The 13,677-nt window shown below is 42.8% G+C and overlaps 1 protein-coding gene across 1 annotated transcript; it reads left to right on the top strand.

Moving 5' to 3' along the window:
• Positions 7,788 to 13,232, top strand: LOC8084517 (MACPF domain-containing protein At1g14780). The gene is made up of 7 exons (XM_002452033.2): positions 7,788 to 8,322; positions 10,299 to 10,537; positions 11,060 to 11,261; positions 11,343 to 11,423; positions 11,510 to 11,693; positions 11,832 to 11,998; positions 12,241 to 13,232. The coding sequence occupies exons 1-7, from the start codon at positions 8,083 to 8,085 to the stop codon at positions 12,964 to 12,966; spliced, it is 1,839 nt and encodes a 612-aa protein (XP_002452078.1). The 5' UTR covers positions 7,788 to 8,082; the 3' UTR covers positions 12,967 to 13,232.

Raw genomic sequence — 13,677 nt, forward strand, 5'->3', positions numbered from 1 at the left:
CATGTGTTGCTATGCCTAACTCAAATCACTTAAACACAAGACATTAGCAACTTGGTGTCATTAATTACCAAAACCAAACTTGGGCTTTCAATCCAGCGGCGGCCCCATCCTCACATGGATCCGTGGATCCGGCGGCAGTGGACCCTCCTCCTCCACGAGCAGGCGCATCCGCGAGCAGCGGCCACTGCACATGGATGGGCTCGGCGCGCCCTAGATGGGCTTGGCAGGCTCATCTAGAGTTTTCCTTTTTTTATTAACCGAGGCGGGCATGAAACCACCTCGGATAATTGTCGATTTATTGCGACCTTTCATCAGGAGGCGTTTCTTTTGCCCGCCTCCTAAAATCCAAAATGTCCCCCATTGTTAATATTATTGTAGTAGTGAAAATTTAGCATACAGAGTACCAACATCCAATCACAAAGAGAACAATATAATGCATAAGTTGACAACCAAAGTGCGAAACAACTACAGAGGAACAAAATAGAAGTAATAATGAGACACTTCCATAATTAATCATAATTGTAGTGTTGTATGCACGAACATAAGAAATTGAAATCCTACCATTATGGAAAGTGGTCTTCACTGATTTGTCATCACCTTCGTTTGATGTGTTTATTATATTATATGATACATGTGTAACCCGCTAAAATGGCCACCACACCTATTCCATTAACATACATCTCAAGACATTCATTAATGTCCAAGAAGTCTGAGAATCGAGTCTAAAAACAAATTGTATAAATGACGGATTTTTTCTTGTTATTAATTAATTGTTTTTTTAGGCGGATCGAGTTAGATGCGCTCAAAAAAAAGACTTTTCATAATGAATAGAATACCTTTATAGGCTATATAGCTGACTATGATAGAAAACACTAATCAAAGTATCAAAGTGCCAACTTAGAACATCCTCTGATCCTAATCGACTCAAATATTGGTACTCCCTCCGTCCCTAAATACGGCTATTTTTAGGAGAAAATTTTGTCCACAAATACTGCTATTTCTACTAGCATACTTGGTCCACTAGCTCATTTAATTTTTCATCGGAACTTTCATGGTCCACCAGCCCATTTACTTTCTTCTAGGGAGTAGTACTTTGGCGCATGATAATTGTTTGAGTCTATTTAGTTGACATTAAATGCAGCTCGTTGGAATCAGAGAACTATGGTTTAACGTGCATGATTAAATGGTGGAACCCAAATTAATTGAGTGTAGAATGGTCTTTTGTTTGCCACACTAATCTGTCTGAAATCTGCTAGAAATAGCAGTATTTGGAAATGGAGTGAGTAGTACCTGACATGACACTAGAGGGAGGGCTTGTTGAAGCACACAATTCCGGATCGGACGGTTGGGACCAGGTTGATCCGTTCCAACTCGTGACCCACGTGCACGTACTGACGTACACCTTCATTCGCCATTGTCGTCGGGTTCCGTTCGCCCGCCCGCCCGCCTGCGCCTGCCAGTCGGCCCTGCGCTGCATCTGCATTGGTGTGCCTGGGACTGGGAGTACTAGGCGACATGGCACGCACGCGCGTGCACGCATGTGCCAGCCAGTGGCTTGCGTTGAATTGAAGCGGTCGTCTTTGGCGAAGCCAAGTGGACCGAGAGCCGCCGCCGGGCTGTCCGGATGCCCGAGAGCGAGTGCCTCGGCCTGGCCCTGCCCCCTGAGTGACCCTGGCCTTGTTTAGTTGGCAAAATTTTAGGTTTTTAGCTACTGTAGCACTTTCGTTTTTATTTGACAAACATTGTCTAATCATAGAATAACTAGGCTCAAAAGATTCATCTCACAAATTACAGGTAAACTGTGCAATTAGTTTTTATTTTCGTCTATATTTAAAGCTCCATGCATGTGACCAAAGATTCGATGTGACGGGGAATCTTGAAAAATTTTGCGAACTAAACAAGGCCTAAGGCCTCGTAAAATAGACGAATTTTTAAGTCTAGTTATTTATGATTAAACAATGTTTGTTAAATAAAAACGAAAATACTACAGTGTTAAAATTAAAAAAAAATGAATCTAAACAAACCCTAAAGCAGGCCACCAGTCGACGCGCCTCCCCGTTGAGTCAACCACCAGTTTCCATCGGCGACACGACGCCTCGCGATGCTGCTCTCGACTACTGTACAGCGCTCCTGTACAGTACGACCTGCAAGCAGGTTGTCGTTATTAGTTTGTCCTGTGCTGGGTGTGTCAAATTGCTCCTCGCAAAATTCGAAGGAGACAAAAAAAAACATTCACCGTTTACCTCGGATTCTCAATTTCATGCAGGTTGTCGTTAGTTTGTTGATAAGTAGTAGTACTCCTTGTGCTCTTTCAACATCCCTGGGTTAAAAAACTACTTCTAATAAATACAAGACAGATGAAATTAAAGTAAGTTCGTTGTTGACCATTGACCAAATAGTTTCCAAAATGACATAATGTTGACGTGTAGTAAACTAGTATTAATATGTACTTTCTCGTACAAAGAAAGCTGTTTAGAATAGCGAAACATCTTCAAAACCTAATTTTGATTTTTTGTTTTTATAAAAATATTTATTAAAAAAATGGTATACTTTTATGAAAGTATTTTTAAGACAAATCTATTCATATGGTTTTTATATTTTCAAATTCAATAACTTAAAAGTTATTTATAATTTATATTTCCAATATTTGACTCAAACCTTGTCCAAAACGATTTTCTTTATACGTACAGACGGAGTAGTGTAGTCAAAGATTTCAATTTTTTTCCTACTTCAAAATTCTAGGTGAGGCCGCTTTTCTACTAAGGCAAACGTCCATTTTGGAATGCTACTAAACTCTGACTGAGCACAGGTCATTAGCGTGCGATGAGAAATTGTAAACTTAAGTGTCCTCCTTCCTCTTAACATATTTGCTGCTTCAGGTGCTGGTAGTTAAGGAGATTCAATTGATTCATTGTAGCACAACTGGTTAGGATTCTTCACAACCCTTTCAATATATAACAACTCACTAACGTCCACGTCCGTGACAAACAATCTAAGCATGCACTCTCTTATTAGTCTTTCAAATATGCTTTTTGGGTAGGACATGCGTCTATAACATTTTAGATCAAACTTTACATTTGTTGAAGTTTTTAGATCACCTCTCTGGGTGACATGGGCAGCTCCTCACTGCACTACGGCCAGTCCGCCCCCTCCTCATTGTGCTGCCTAAGCTAGCGGATAACCACAAGGAAGGCGGCAAAAGGGGTTTCTCGCCAGACCATATACCTGTAGCTACATCAACAGAGGCTACCACAATACCAACGATCCATTGCTACCTCCAGATCTTAGGTTCCTAAGTGCGCACTACTTGAATCATAAGAATAGCCAATGATTTTTAAACTGTCAGCCATTGTCATGCGCCCTTGGTGAAGACAATAGCGGTGTTCCCCTCACCCACTCTTGGTCGGGGATTCCCCCTTTGGCCGACGAGTCAACTTGTAATCATCGGTAACATCTTAATCGTTGGCCATTCACCATCTCCCTGGCTACTCATTGGTCATATATTTTCCTGTTGGCATAGGTTGTTTTTCTAGTAGTGGCGGATCCACAACCCCTATGGTTGGATCTTGCATGGGGCGACACCTTCTTATCCTACACTTCTCATTTAGGTGTGGGGCAGGGGGCATGATGGGAAAGAGGCCATGATTAAGGCTCAAATGACATAGCGAGGTAGTTATGGTGGGCACATAGTGATGCTTGAGCAACAACACATCGCTACGGCACCCACTCTCCCCCTCTCCACATGGTCACCATATCTGGCAAGTACATGGCCCTATATGATGTCAATTGTTCTAACCTTGCATGGCTCGCTGTTGGTGGCATCTGACAACCTTGGTGGAGACAATCTTTAGCAGGGCAGATGCAATGCCTGTGATGTCTTTGTGGCTAGACTTGGCCCTATATGTGCCATATATATGTCAAGGAGTACCCTTCTTTAGTCAGTGGTGGCTATTTTGAAGGTGTGATTAACATTCAAGCCTACATCGATTGAACAACGGCGATGTGATGAGGCAGTGAGGCCCCATGCCATGGATTCCAAACCCTCATCTAAGGTGCTGGGCAGGCTATGTATTGATGTTGGACTCTTTCTTTGTGTGGATTATGGGGCATATGTTGTGGAGATGTAGGCAAAAGCCTTGCTAGTTCTAGTCGGTCTCAATCATGGTGATGCCTTTAGGTGTTGTTCCCTTTCTTGAAGTCGTTGTCATGGCACTATACAACCCTCCTAATCATTAGCCTCCAGGTGAAAATTAAACATTACCTTGGTTCTTCAGGCGAGCGGGCAACACCGATTCTCGTTCTTACTCCTCCTTTGATGAGTCTCTTAGGAGGCCTTTCTTCACAAAGCGAGATAATTAAGCAATCTCAACCCTCGAGCAGTAGTAGCAATCATGTCAATAGATGTGGTTGATTAGGAGGCACCGACTTCTCTTAGGCTCAAGAACTTTTGCTAGTTGTACTTAGTGCTATGTTTTGTCATCCCTCGGCCTACTAGACGATGCTAGGGGTCTGAGGGAGGACCTATCTTTTATTAGTCTAGATGAGGAAGTTGGTGTGCTTACTGGAGTTCTTCCCTACAAATCTACGAGTCTATGCAAGTTTCATTACATGATGTCTTCGCTAGTGGAGTGCAATCACTTGATGGAAGCCATGGAGTTGGATCTCTGCAGCAAGAGATTGTGTTGTCAAAATAGGATAGGACTAGAGTCTCGTTTCTTTGATGATGTCTTATATTTGTATCACCAGGTGGTAGAGTGTAGTCTAAGTACAATATGTTCGTTTTAAACGGCTACACTCATTCACTTGTGAATGTTGAAGGCCGGAATGTTGTATTCCTTATTCTAAAAAAATATTATGGGAGTTTCTATCCCAATGATGTGATTGTCAAGTTCAAATATATTGTCACTCTTTATTTGTTCAAAGTCTACTCTTGAGGGGTTAAATACTCATTCAGAGAATCGAGGCTAATCATTGAGTAAAAATAATCAACACTATTAACTCTAATACTTTGACCAAATTATATCAATTATTAGTGACTTGGTTTAGTCTAATTTGGTGTCTAATTAGGACCCAAGGCTTCATGAATTTTTGTGACAATTAATAGTGTTGATTATAATTGGTGTCTATTACTATAAAAAAGGATAAATATTGTGACACCAAATAAGCACATTATGAAAATATAATTTATGGTGTATCTAATGGTACTAATTGGGTGCTATAAATCTTAATAATATCTTTCTATAAATTCAGTTAAATATAAAAAAGTTTGACTTAATACGACTCTAGAAATTGATATGTTATGGTGGACAAAGTGATTAAATAGACATGGGGGCATACATATCCCTCAAAAGAGGTGTTGTATTCATTAATTAAATGAACTATAATATTATATTGTAAAATATAAATATAAGGTCATATTTGCAAATCTATATATACTCTTCAATGAATTGAGTTGCTGTTGTGATATGACAATAATGCAATGTGCACTCTTTAAAGGGCATCTTCTTCCATGTCCCCCGTGTCCAATTTCTATGGCACTTGAAGGTCATAACTTAGGGCGTGTTTCGTTCATAGCCCCACCTTGCCGCATCGTGCCGTATTGCCTACGCCACATATTTGGTGCGCGTTTGGTTAGCTGCGACAATTATAGCGTGTCACGGCTCCACCATTGTATTCCTATGTATTCTGACACCAAAAGCCGCCGGAAGTCAATACAATAAATTCATCGCCGCATTTTTGGCGTAGACAGAGAGTAGATGTGGCGTGCAGCAGCGGCAATCAAACACGCCTTTATATCACCAAATTCTAGTTCCATCTAATACTTGAATAGAGATGCTCTCAAAAAAAAAGAATAGAGACACTCTATGGACATTTGGTAGGACAAGTGTCAATTCGTCTTAGAAAAATCATCACACCAGACTTGTTGTAGTCATTCATAACACACATATATATGTATATACTATATAACAAAGTCCTAATAACCTTTGGATATCGTTGACCGCTAAAGTCGATGTCACTATAGCTATATTGTTGGCTTGGAGCTACAACTCTCTACTATCACCATAGGATTCTCATACATGGTTCTTATACTCTCTCCATATAGAATTTAGATGCCATTTAGGACAGCAATACGGTCTCCAAAATATAACTTTGACCTCTTATTTTTATAAAACTGTTTAGAAAAAAATAATATATGTATACTTCTATGAAAGTAATTTTTTAAGATAAATCTATTCATATAATTTTCAAATTTGAAAACTCAACAATTTAAAAGTTGTTGATGACATATATTCTCAATGTTTAACTCAAACTTTTTGTCCAAAATGACATCTAAATCCTATACTGAGCGAGTATATACCAGGATAAGTTGAAAAAAAACACTTGTTTTGATGATGTGGAGACCATAGAATCTAATGAACAATGAGCCAAGATGCAAAAATAGAAGGCCCAAAAGATTTCTATAGCCAATATATATACATGGAATGGTCTTTCTTGTACAGCTTATGCATTGCAGTTGCAGCCCTAGTTATTCGAACCGGACCGGACCGGCGGTTCGACCGGTAAAATACCGAACCGGAGCCTTCACCGGTCCGGTTCACCTTAGAGGATCGGAATGCAATCGAACCGGTGAAAACCGGTTGAACCGGCCGGTTTTCCGGTCAAACCAGTGAACCGGGCGGTTTCATGCGAACCGGTGATGTTTTGAGTTTTTCCAAAGTTATCCTCTGGATGTTCAGAACGACATGGTCTACTCAGGGGTATTCATGGAAATTGCATCTTTAGGGCTTCTTTTGGCGCTGGGCAGCTTGGGGAGGGAAATGTCTGTTGTTTGTGTTCGTGATTGTCTTTTTAGCATGAACTTGTTTGGAACTTTGTTACCAGTTTATCACGACATCATGCATGTTGTTATTTTTTGTATTAAAGAACCTATGAGGTTGTGTTGCTGCCTTGCTGGCCATGAGCCCGTGACTGTTTTTATGAACTATGAATATGAAATTATGAACTATGTGTTAAGCTGAAAGCTATGTTATCAATATCGATATTCTTCACTACTTCACTTTCTGTTTATAATATATTAAGAACATGTCGTTGCATTTGCATATGGTAGCGCTATTCTACACCCTAGGTGTAGAATATTATTCTACACCGCAAGTCAAAACTAACCTGAAAAAATACTAAGCAGTACTTTCAGTATCATCCAACACTACACCAGGACCACGAAATATTGAACAATGCTGAAACACGAATACTCAATGATACTGAATTCTGCTCAGTATAACAGTTTGATGTAGAATAGTATTCTACACCTAGGATGTAAAATAGCGCGCGCGCGCGCGCACACACACATATATATATATATATATATATATTGTGACCGGTTCGATTTGTCCAGTTCAAAACAATCGAACCGGCGGTTCAACCGGTTTCTAACGGTTGGACCATTGAACCATGGAACCGACGGCCTCGTCGGTTCGATTTCCGGTCCGGTCCTAAAAACTATGGTTGCAGCCCCAAGGTCCAAGCAACAGGCAACCATCCTCCCCGCGGTTCCGGCGGCAAAAACCGCGCAAAAGACCACCCGCCCGCGTTTGTTCTGCTGCCAAAATCCTCCGATCCGATCCGATCCGATCCGATCCATCCGCCCGCCCCCGCTCCCGCTCGTTCGGTTTCGTGTCCGACCGGGCGACCCCTGGGCGGGCTGGGCTGTGTGGCACTGGCACCGCACTGGCATTCTTCTCTTGCCTTCCTTCCCGCTTCCCTCCTACCCCTTGCGGGCCCCACGTGCCGCATTCCCACCAAACCTCCGCCCCCGTCCGACCTTTTCCATAGTCAAACCTTCCCTCTTCATCTTCTCCTCTCCCTCTTCATTCCGTTGAATTGAAGAGAGAGAGACAGAGACAGACATGTTGCGCTCCGGCGGTGGTTGGGTGCTGCTGCTGCTGCTTCATCATCATCGTCCGTAGACCGTAGCTGCTGGCCTCTTCTCATCTTGCCTAGATAGAGGAGGAGGAGGAGGAGGAGGAGGAGGAGGAGGAGGAGGAGGAGAGGGAGAGGAGGAGGAGGCGTGTCGTCGTCTGTGTGATGGAGGTGGTGGACGAGGTGGTGCGGGCGCTCGGCGCCGGCTTCGACCTCACGTCCGACTTCCGCCTGCGGTTCGCCAAGGCCAGCGAGGGCCGGCGCCTGGTGGAGCTCGGCGACGAGACGAGGGACGTGCCGCTCCCGGGCGGCGCCGGGGCCACGCTCCGCGGGGTGCCCCGCGACGTCGGCGTCGACAAGGGCGACCGCATCCGCTTCCGCTCCGACGTCCTCGAGTTCAACCAGGTGCGTGCGTACCACGCCAGCCGCGGTGGTCTCCTCCTCCTCCTCCTCCTCCTTCCTCCTTCCTGCTTCCACTTCCACCAGTTCCAACTTCCAGCGCGCCGCGTGATCGGAGACGGATCAGGCTGCCCTGTTTTATCCCGCGGGTTGCTGCTGTGACGCCGTGATTGGTCGGGGGTTTGAGGGATCAGACGGCGGGGTTGGATCCATCATGCCTTTGTTTGTTGTCTTGTTGCTAGTTTCTCTTGCGTCCGCAGCATCGCGACCTGAATCAACAGCTTATGCTTGATTGGACATAGCGTGTCGAATTCACAGTACTAATGGCTGATTTGTTACTGAATGGATGACAGATTGGGCTGATAAACTCGTAGCTTGGCTTTGCCAGATTTTTGAGAACGGGACCGCATTTCTTGTGGCTTCAAATATTACCCATTTGATTTGGGCGTCAAAAATTCTCTTTGCCTTTCAACTCTTCCATCTTTTCTCCTTTTATTTTTTAAATTAAAAAAATAAGCATTTTCCTGCCTGATGACGCGGTATGGCAATTATGTTTCTCGTTCGCAAAAAATATGTCAGTCAACCTCCAAGTCCTGTGCTTAAAGATCAATCATCATCATCATCAACAACAGTTGAGGAAGCGACACCTTCCTTTCTTTTGCGTGGGGGCACAAATTCGGTGCTAGTACTGTACGTCGTAGATGCAAACCAACTGCACGCGCGCCACCAACCGCGTAACTTTCCTGGGCTGCGGAGCATCAGGATCGAGCTGCCACGGCCTTCCATTCATTAACGCCGGGAATGTCTGGCGTCCTGGATATGATCCTGCTCATCCTTTTTGTTGCGTGCTTGATTGATGCCTACGGCCTACCGGAGTTTAATTTGGTGGCCACCTGTATGGGCTGGGGATATTGCCTGCCTTCATCATGGCTCCTCGATCTGGCAGGCACCAATTAAGTTTCGTGCAAATCCTTCAACGATTCGGTTCGGTGTGCGTTACATCATGCTGATGTGCGATTAGGACTCTCGTGACATTCAGACTAGTAGTAGCTTCCGGTGGATTTCAGCCTTTCAGGACTGGTAGTGGTACAACTGTGTGTCGTTGGTTTCCAGTCATTCTTGTAGGTAATACCTTTACCCGCCGGCGATGGGCCAGTGAAATTTTGTGGACGGAAGTAAGCAAATGTTAACCACTCCAGGGAGAAATCGTTAACTTTTCTTGACTCAGCAACTGATTTTTTAGAAATCGTTAACGTTTCTTTGACTCATGGCAAACATAGCAAATGATGTGTAACCCCGTGGCAGAGGAAAAAGCTAGTCCCTGTCATGAAAGCTGGTATACTGCGAGTTTATGACAAAACATTGTGGGACTTTTGGAGGTGGGTTTGGACAAAACTAATTATTTCCGGTGCACGACTGCAGCATGTCATTGGACCATGTGTCCTGTTAAATGTGTAGAACCTTCTTGCTTTTCATGGTGAAAAGCAGCTTTACTTGACGGCTTTGGTTTAAGTACAATTCACATGGTAGGCTTGTGTCGTTCGCTTATGAGTCAAGACCACGACTAGGTTACCATCTCTCTGCTTTGCACTTTATCATTGGATATTGCCCTGTTTCTGATAATTCTAACTCCAGAGTATGATTGTGTTTGCCTTTTTATGCTACCTCGGTGTTTCTTTTTCTGTTTTCCCTTCTAAAACTAGTTTAGTATTTTAGGTTGTAACATTGAAAATATGCTCCTTTCAATTTTTGGAGGTGGTATTCCCTGTTTATATCATGGTTAAAAGCCACTGTTTCTTTATTTCTTCACTCGAAATTTACTTTATAGTAATATGCCAGTAGAATTGATCAATCAAAGTTACTAAAATGGTTAATCGGCGACTAAAGAAAGTTTGACTATGAAGTCCAATGACTACAGTTGTTGAACTCTATCTGCAAGTGTTTACAGATTATTCTGACCACATTTTTAATTTCTTGATCAGATGTCAGAATTGCTTAATCAGAAATCTTCAGTCCAAGGGAAAGTTCCGTCAGGCTATTTTAACGCTCTCTTTGAATTAAGTGGAGCTTGGTTGACTGATGCCAAAGAGACCAAGCATCTAGCATTCGATGGATATTTCATTTCTTTGTACAACTTGCACCTAAAGGCTTCTCCATTAGTTCTTCGAGATGAAGTAAAAAAGGCTGTTCCATCCAAGTGGGATCCTGTTGCATTATCATGGTAAGACACTATGTTAGCCCTGTTACTCATAATTCGTTTATTCTTGTCTGATGCATTCAAATGATATGATTTCTTTATGTTAGCCCTGTTATATGTTGTTCTTTACTTCAGTCCTAGGCTCCTAGTCATCCATAAAGCTTTTTATTTATCTCTATAAATAGAAGGCATTCATTAACAAATGAAAAATGCCATCTACAAGTAACAAATGCTACATTCTGGATACTCACATATAAATAGTTTCAGATTGGATTATTTTCTAAATTTCTAGTTTGCCATGTTTCTTTGTTTTGGTTTTGTTAACACCAACCATGTGTCTTATAGTATACTCGTGTGCGATATTGCAGTTCTTGATCTGAGAACTATAAACCAGGGATTCTTTTGCAGAACTTTCTAATTTTCTCAAACATTTAACTTTATTTGGTCTAAAAAGGATGAACTTACCTGCCAATAAATTTCCCAAACCACCATAAATACATCAAACTGTTGTTTTGATATAAAACCTGCTAATCTTGTGAATATCAGGTTTATCAAGACTTATGGGACACATATAATTGTTGAAATGGGAATCGGAGGTCAGGATGTCATATGTGTTAAACAAAGTCATTCTTCAACCGTTTCAACTGCTGATCTTAAGTTGCACATGGAAGACCTTGGTGATTTCTTATTTTCTGATGGGAAGAACCACTCCCCAATACATCGCAAGACAAAGGATGGCAAGAGCAAGGTACAAATATATTTCTGTCTTCAGATTGTGTTCTCATATATTGGACCAACATTTAGATAATCTGATCCAATTTTATTACAGGTGCCTGATGTTTTTGTCAGGATAGTGCAGCACTCTAATAACCTGCACCTTTCTACCTATTCTGAAACATCAACCAAGGATGTATGTATTTTCTTATATAACTTAGTGTCAATTTTAGCTGCCTCTTGATATGGTGTCAAAAATTATATGTCCACTATTCTAAACAGGGCCTGACAGTTACATGTTCGAAGAGGGGAGGAGAAGCATACCTACCCAACCACTCCAAGTGGCTGCAAACAGTGGCAAAGAAACCTGATGCCATTATGTTCAAATTTGTCCCCATCACCTCTCTTCTAACTGGTATTCCTGGTAGTGGTTACCTCAGCCATGCCATCAATCTATATCTTCGCTGTAAGTCTTGAGAACAAGTCTTTTTGAAACTGTTATTGTATTACTCTTTTTAGAACAACTGCATTTTACTTGCCAATAGAATACCTTTGCTTAGAATGCTATTTACTGAGTAAAATCTTATAATGTTTGTTTTCCCAGATAAACCTGATCTTCAAGACTTGCAATATTTCTTGGAGTTTCAAGTTCCTCTACAATGGGCACCTATGTTCAACGAGCTTGTCCTTGGGCCCCAAAAGAGAAAAGGCTCCTACCCTTCAATGCAGTTCAGATGTCTCGGCCCCAAACTCCATGTCAGCACTTCTCAGGTACCAGAATGTTAATTTACAATTTAGATTTAAACGCATTGTTTTGTTCATTCATGTTGCCAAATGGTAAGTTTAGTCTCTGTCTCTCTGAAGACTGAAATAAGATGGTAACCTGTTGACAGTTTGGACTTACAGGAGTTTCATTTAATTGCCATTCTCCTCTGGGAGAATCACTTCTTTCAGTAAAGACACAGTTTGTACCTATTTATTTACATGTTGTTGCTCTCCTTTGTTGTTTCAAGGTATCTAGTTCTCAGAAACCGGTGGTTGGCCTACGGCTATACCTGGAGGGCAGGAAGTGCAACCGGTTGGCCATCCATGTCCAGCACCTCTCCAGTGTTCCAAGCATGATTGGAGACTCCGTGGCATCTTCAATGTCAGAATGGCGCGAGTCCGAAGACAGCGACCCAGGGTACATCGAGGCCATCCAGTGGAAGAACTACTCGTGCGTCTGCACCTCCGCTGTCAAGTACAACCCGGAGTGGCACAAGAGAGCCCCCGGCGGAGTCTTCGTCGTCACTGGTGCCCAGCTCGTCACCAAGGGGACCTGGTCCAAGAAGGTCCTCCATCTGCGCCTCCTCTACACCCACATCCCCAACTGCACCATCCAGAGGACCGAGTGGACGAACGCTCCGGCGTCGTCTCAGAAGGGGAGCTTCCTGACGACGATCAGCACGACACTGAGCTCCCCTTTCACGCAGCGTGACACCCATCAGCAGGCGAAGCATGAGCCGGTGCAGCTGAACTCAGGTGTCTACCCGGATGGACCGCCCGTCCCGCTCCGGTCCAGGAAGCTCCTCAAGTTCGTCGACATTTCGGAGGTGGTAAAAGGGCCACACGACGTCCCGGGCCACTGGCTGGTGATCGCGGCGAAGCTTGTGAAGGAGGGAGGGAAGATCGGGATCCATGTGAAGTTTGCACTGCTAGGCTACGAAGGGCAATCGCAGGGTGACAGTTTCATGAGCTGAGTCTCTGTACATAACAACAGCTGGCTCATCTTTGTAGATTTCAGGATTTTGGAAGAAGCATAGGACGAGGATTTGTTATTGCTTTTTTTTTTTGGGGAGGTCGACAGGAAGTGTATAGAGGGCAGTCACAATAAACCAATCATCGCTCTGTTGAGGATGCTCCGTGAATTCCCGTGCAGTATAATTAGAGCCCGTAGTTGTAAATTACTCCTTTTTTACAAGGTATATATTTATTTCAGTATAGCAAAGACTTCGGTTAAGAGTTACTCTATGATATTTTCATTTATATTTATCTATATTTATATGATGCAAAATCACAATCACAGTGCTGAATATTAAAACTAATGACATCTTTTTTGTATCAAAAAACTATATATATTAACGAAGAACAAAGGTTTGTCCCAAGTCCATCTAATTTACACTCGAGTGTAATTTGGCTTGCCAATGCTAGATTTTTTCAGTGTTTGGATTCGGTTTCCTTATCAGAAGCAAACTCTAGGAGTAAATATCCTTGATCCACCACTTACCGATGCAATGATGCTTCTTCCTCAGCAGTCAGCACTGTCTAGATCTTAGCAGCCTACGAACGGGAACATGACCCACGTTCTCGTTCCCATGTTTCACGTTCCGAAAACGTTTCAAAAACGCGAATGTTCTTATTCCCATGTTATAAAATAGCATCCTAAGTTTCCGTTTCTGTTCCCGTTCGAG

Source organism: Sorghum bicolor, chromosome 4 (assembly GCF_000003195.3).
Source record: "Sorghum bicolor cultivar BTx623 chromosome 4, Sorghum_bicolor_NCBIv3, whole genome shotgun sequence".
NCBI classification, from domain to species: Eukaryota; Viridiplantae; Streptophyta; class Magnoliopsida; order Poales; family Poaceae; genus Sorghum; species Sorghum bicolor.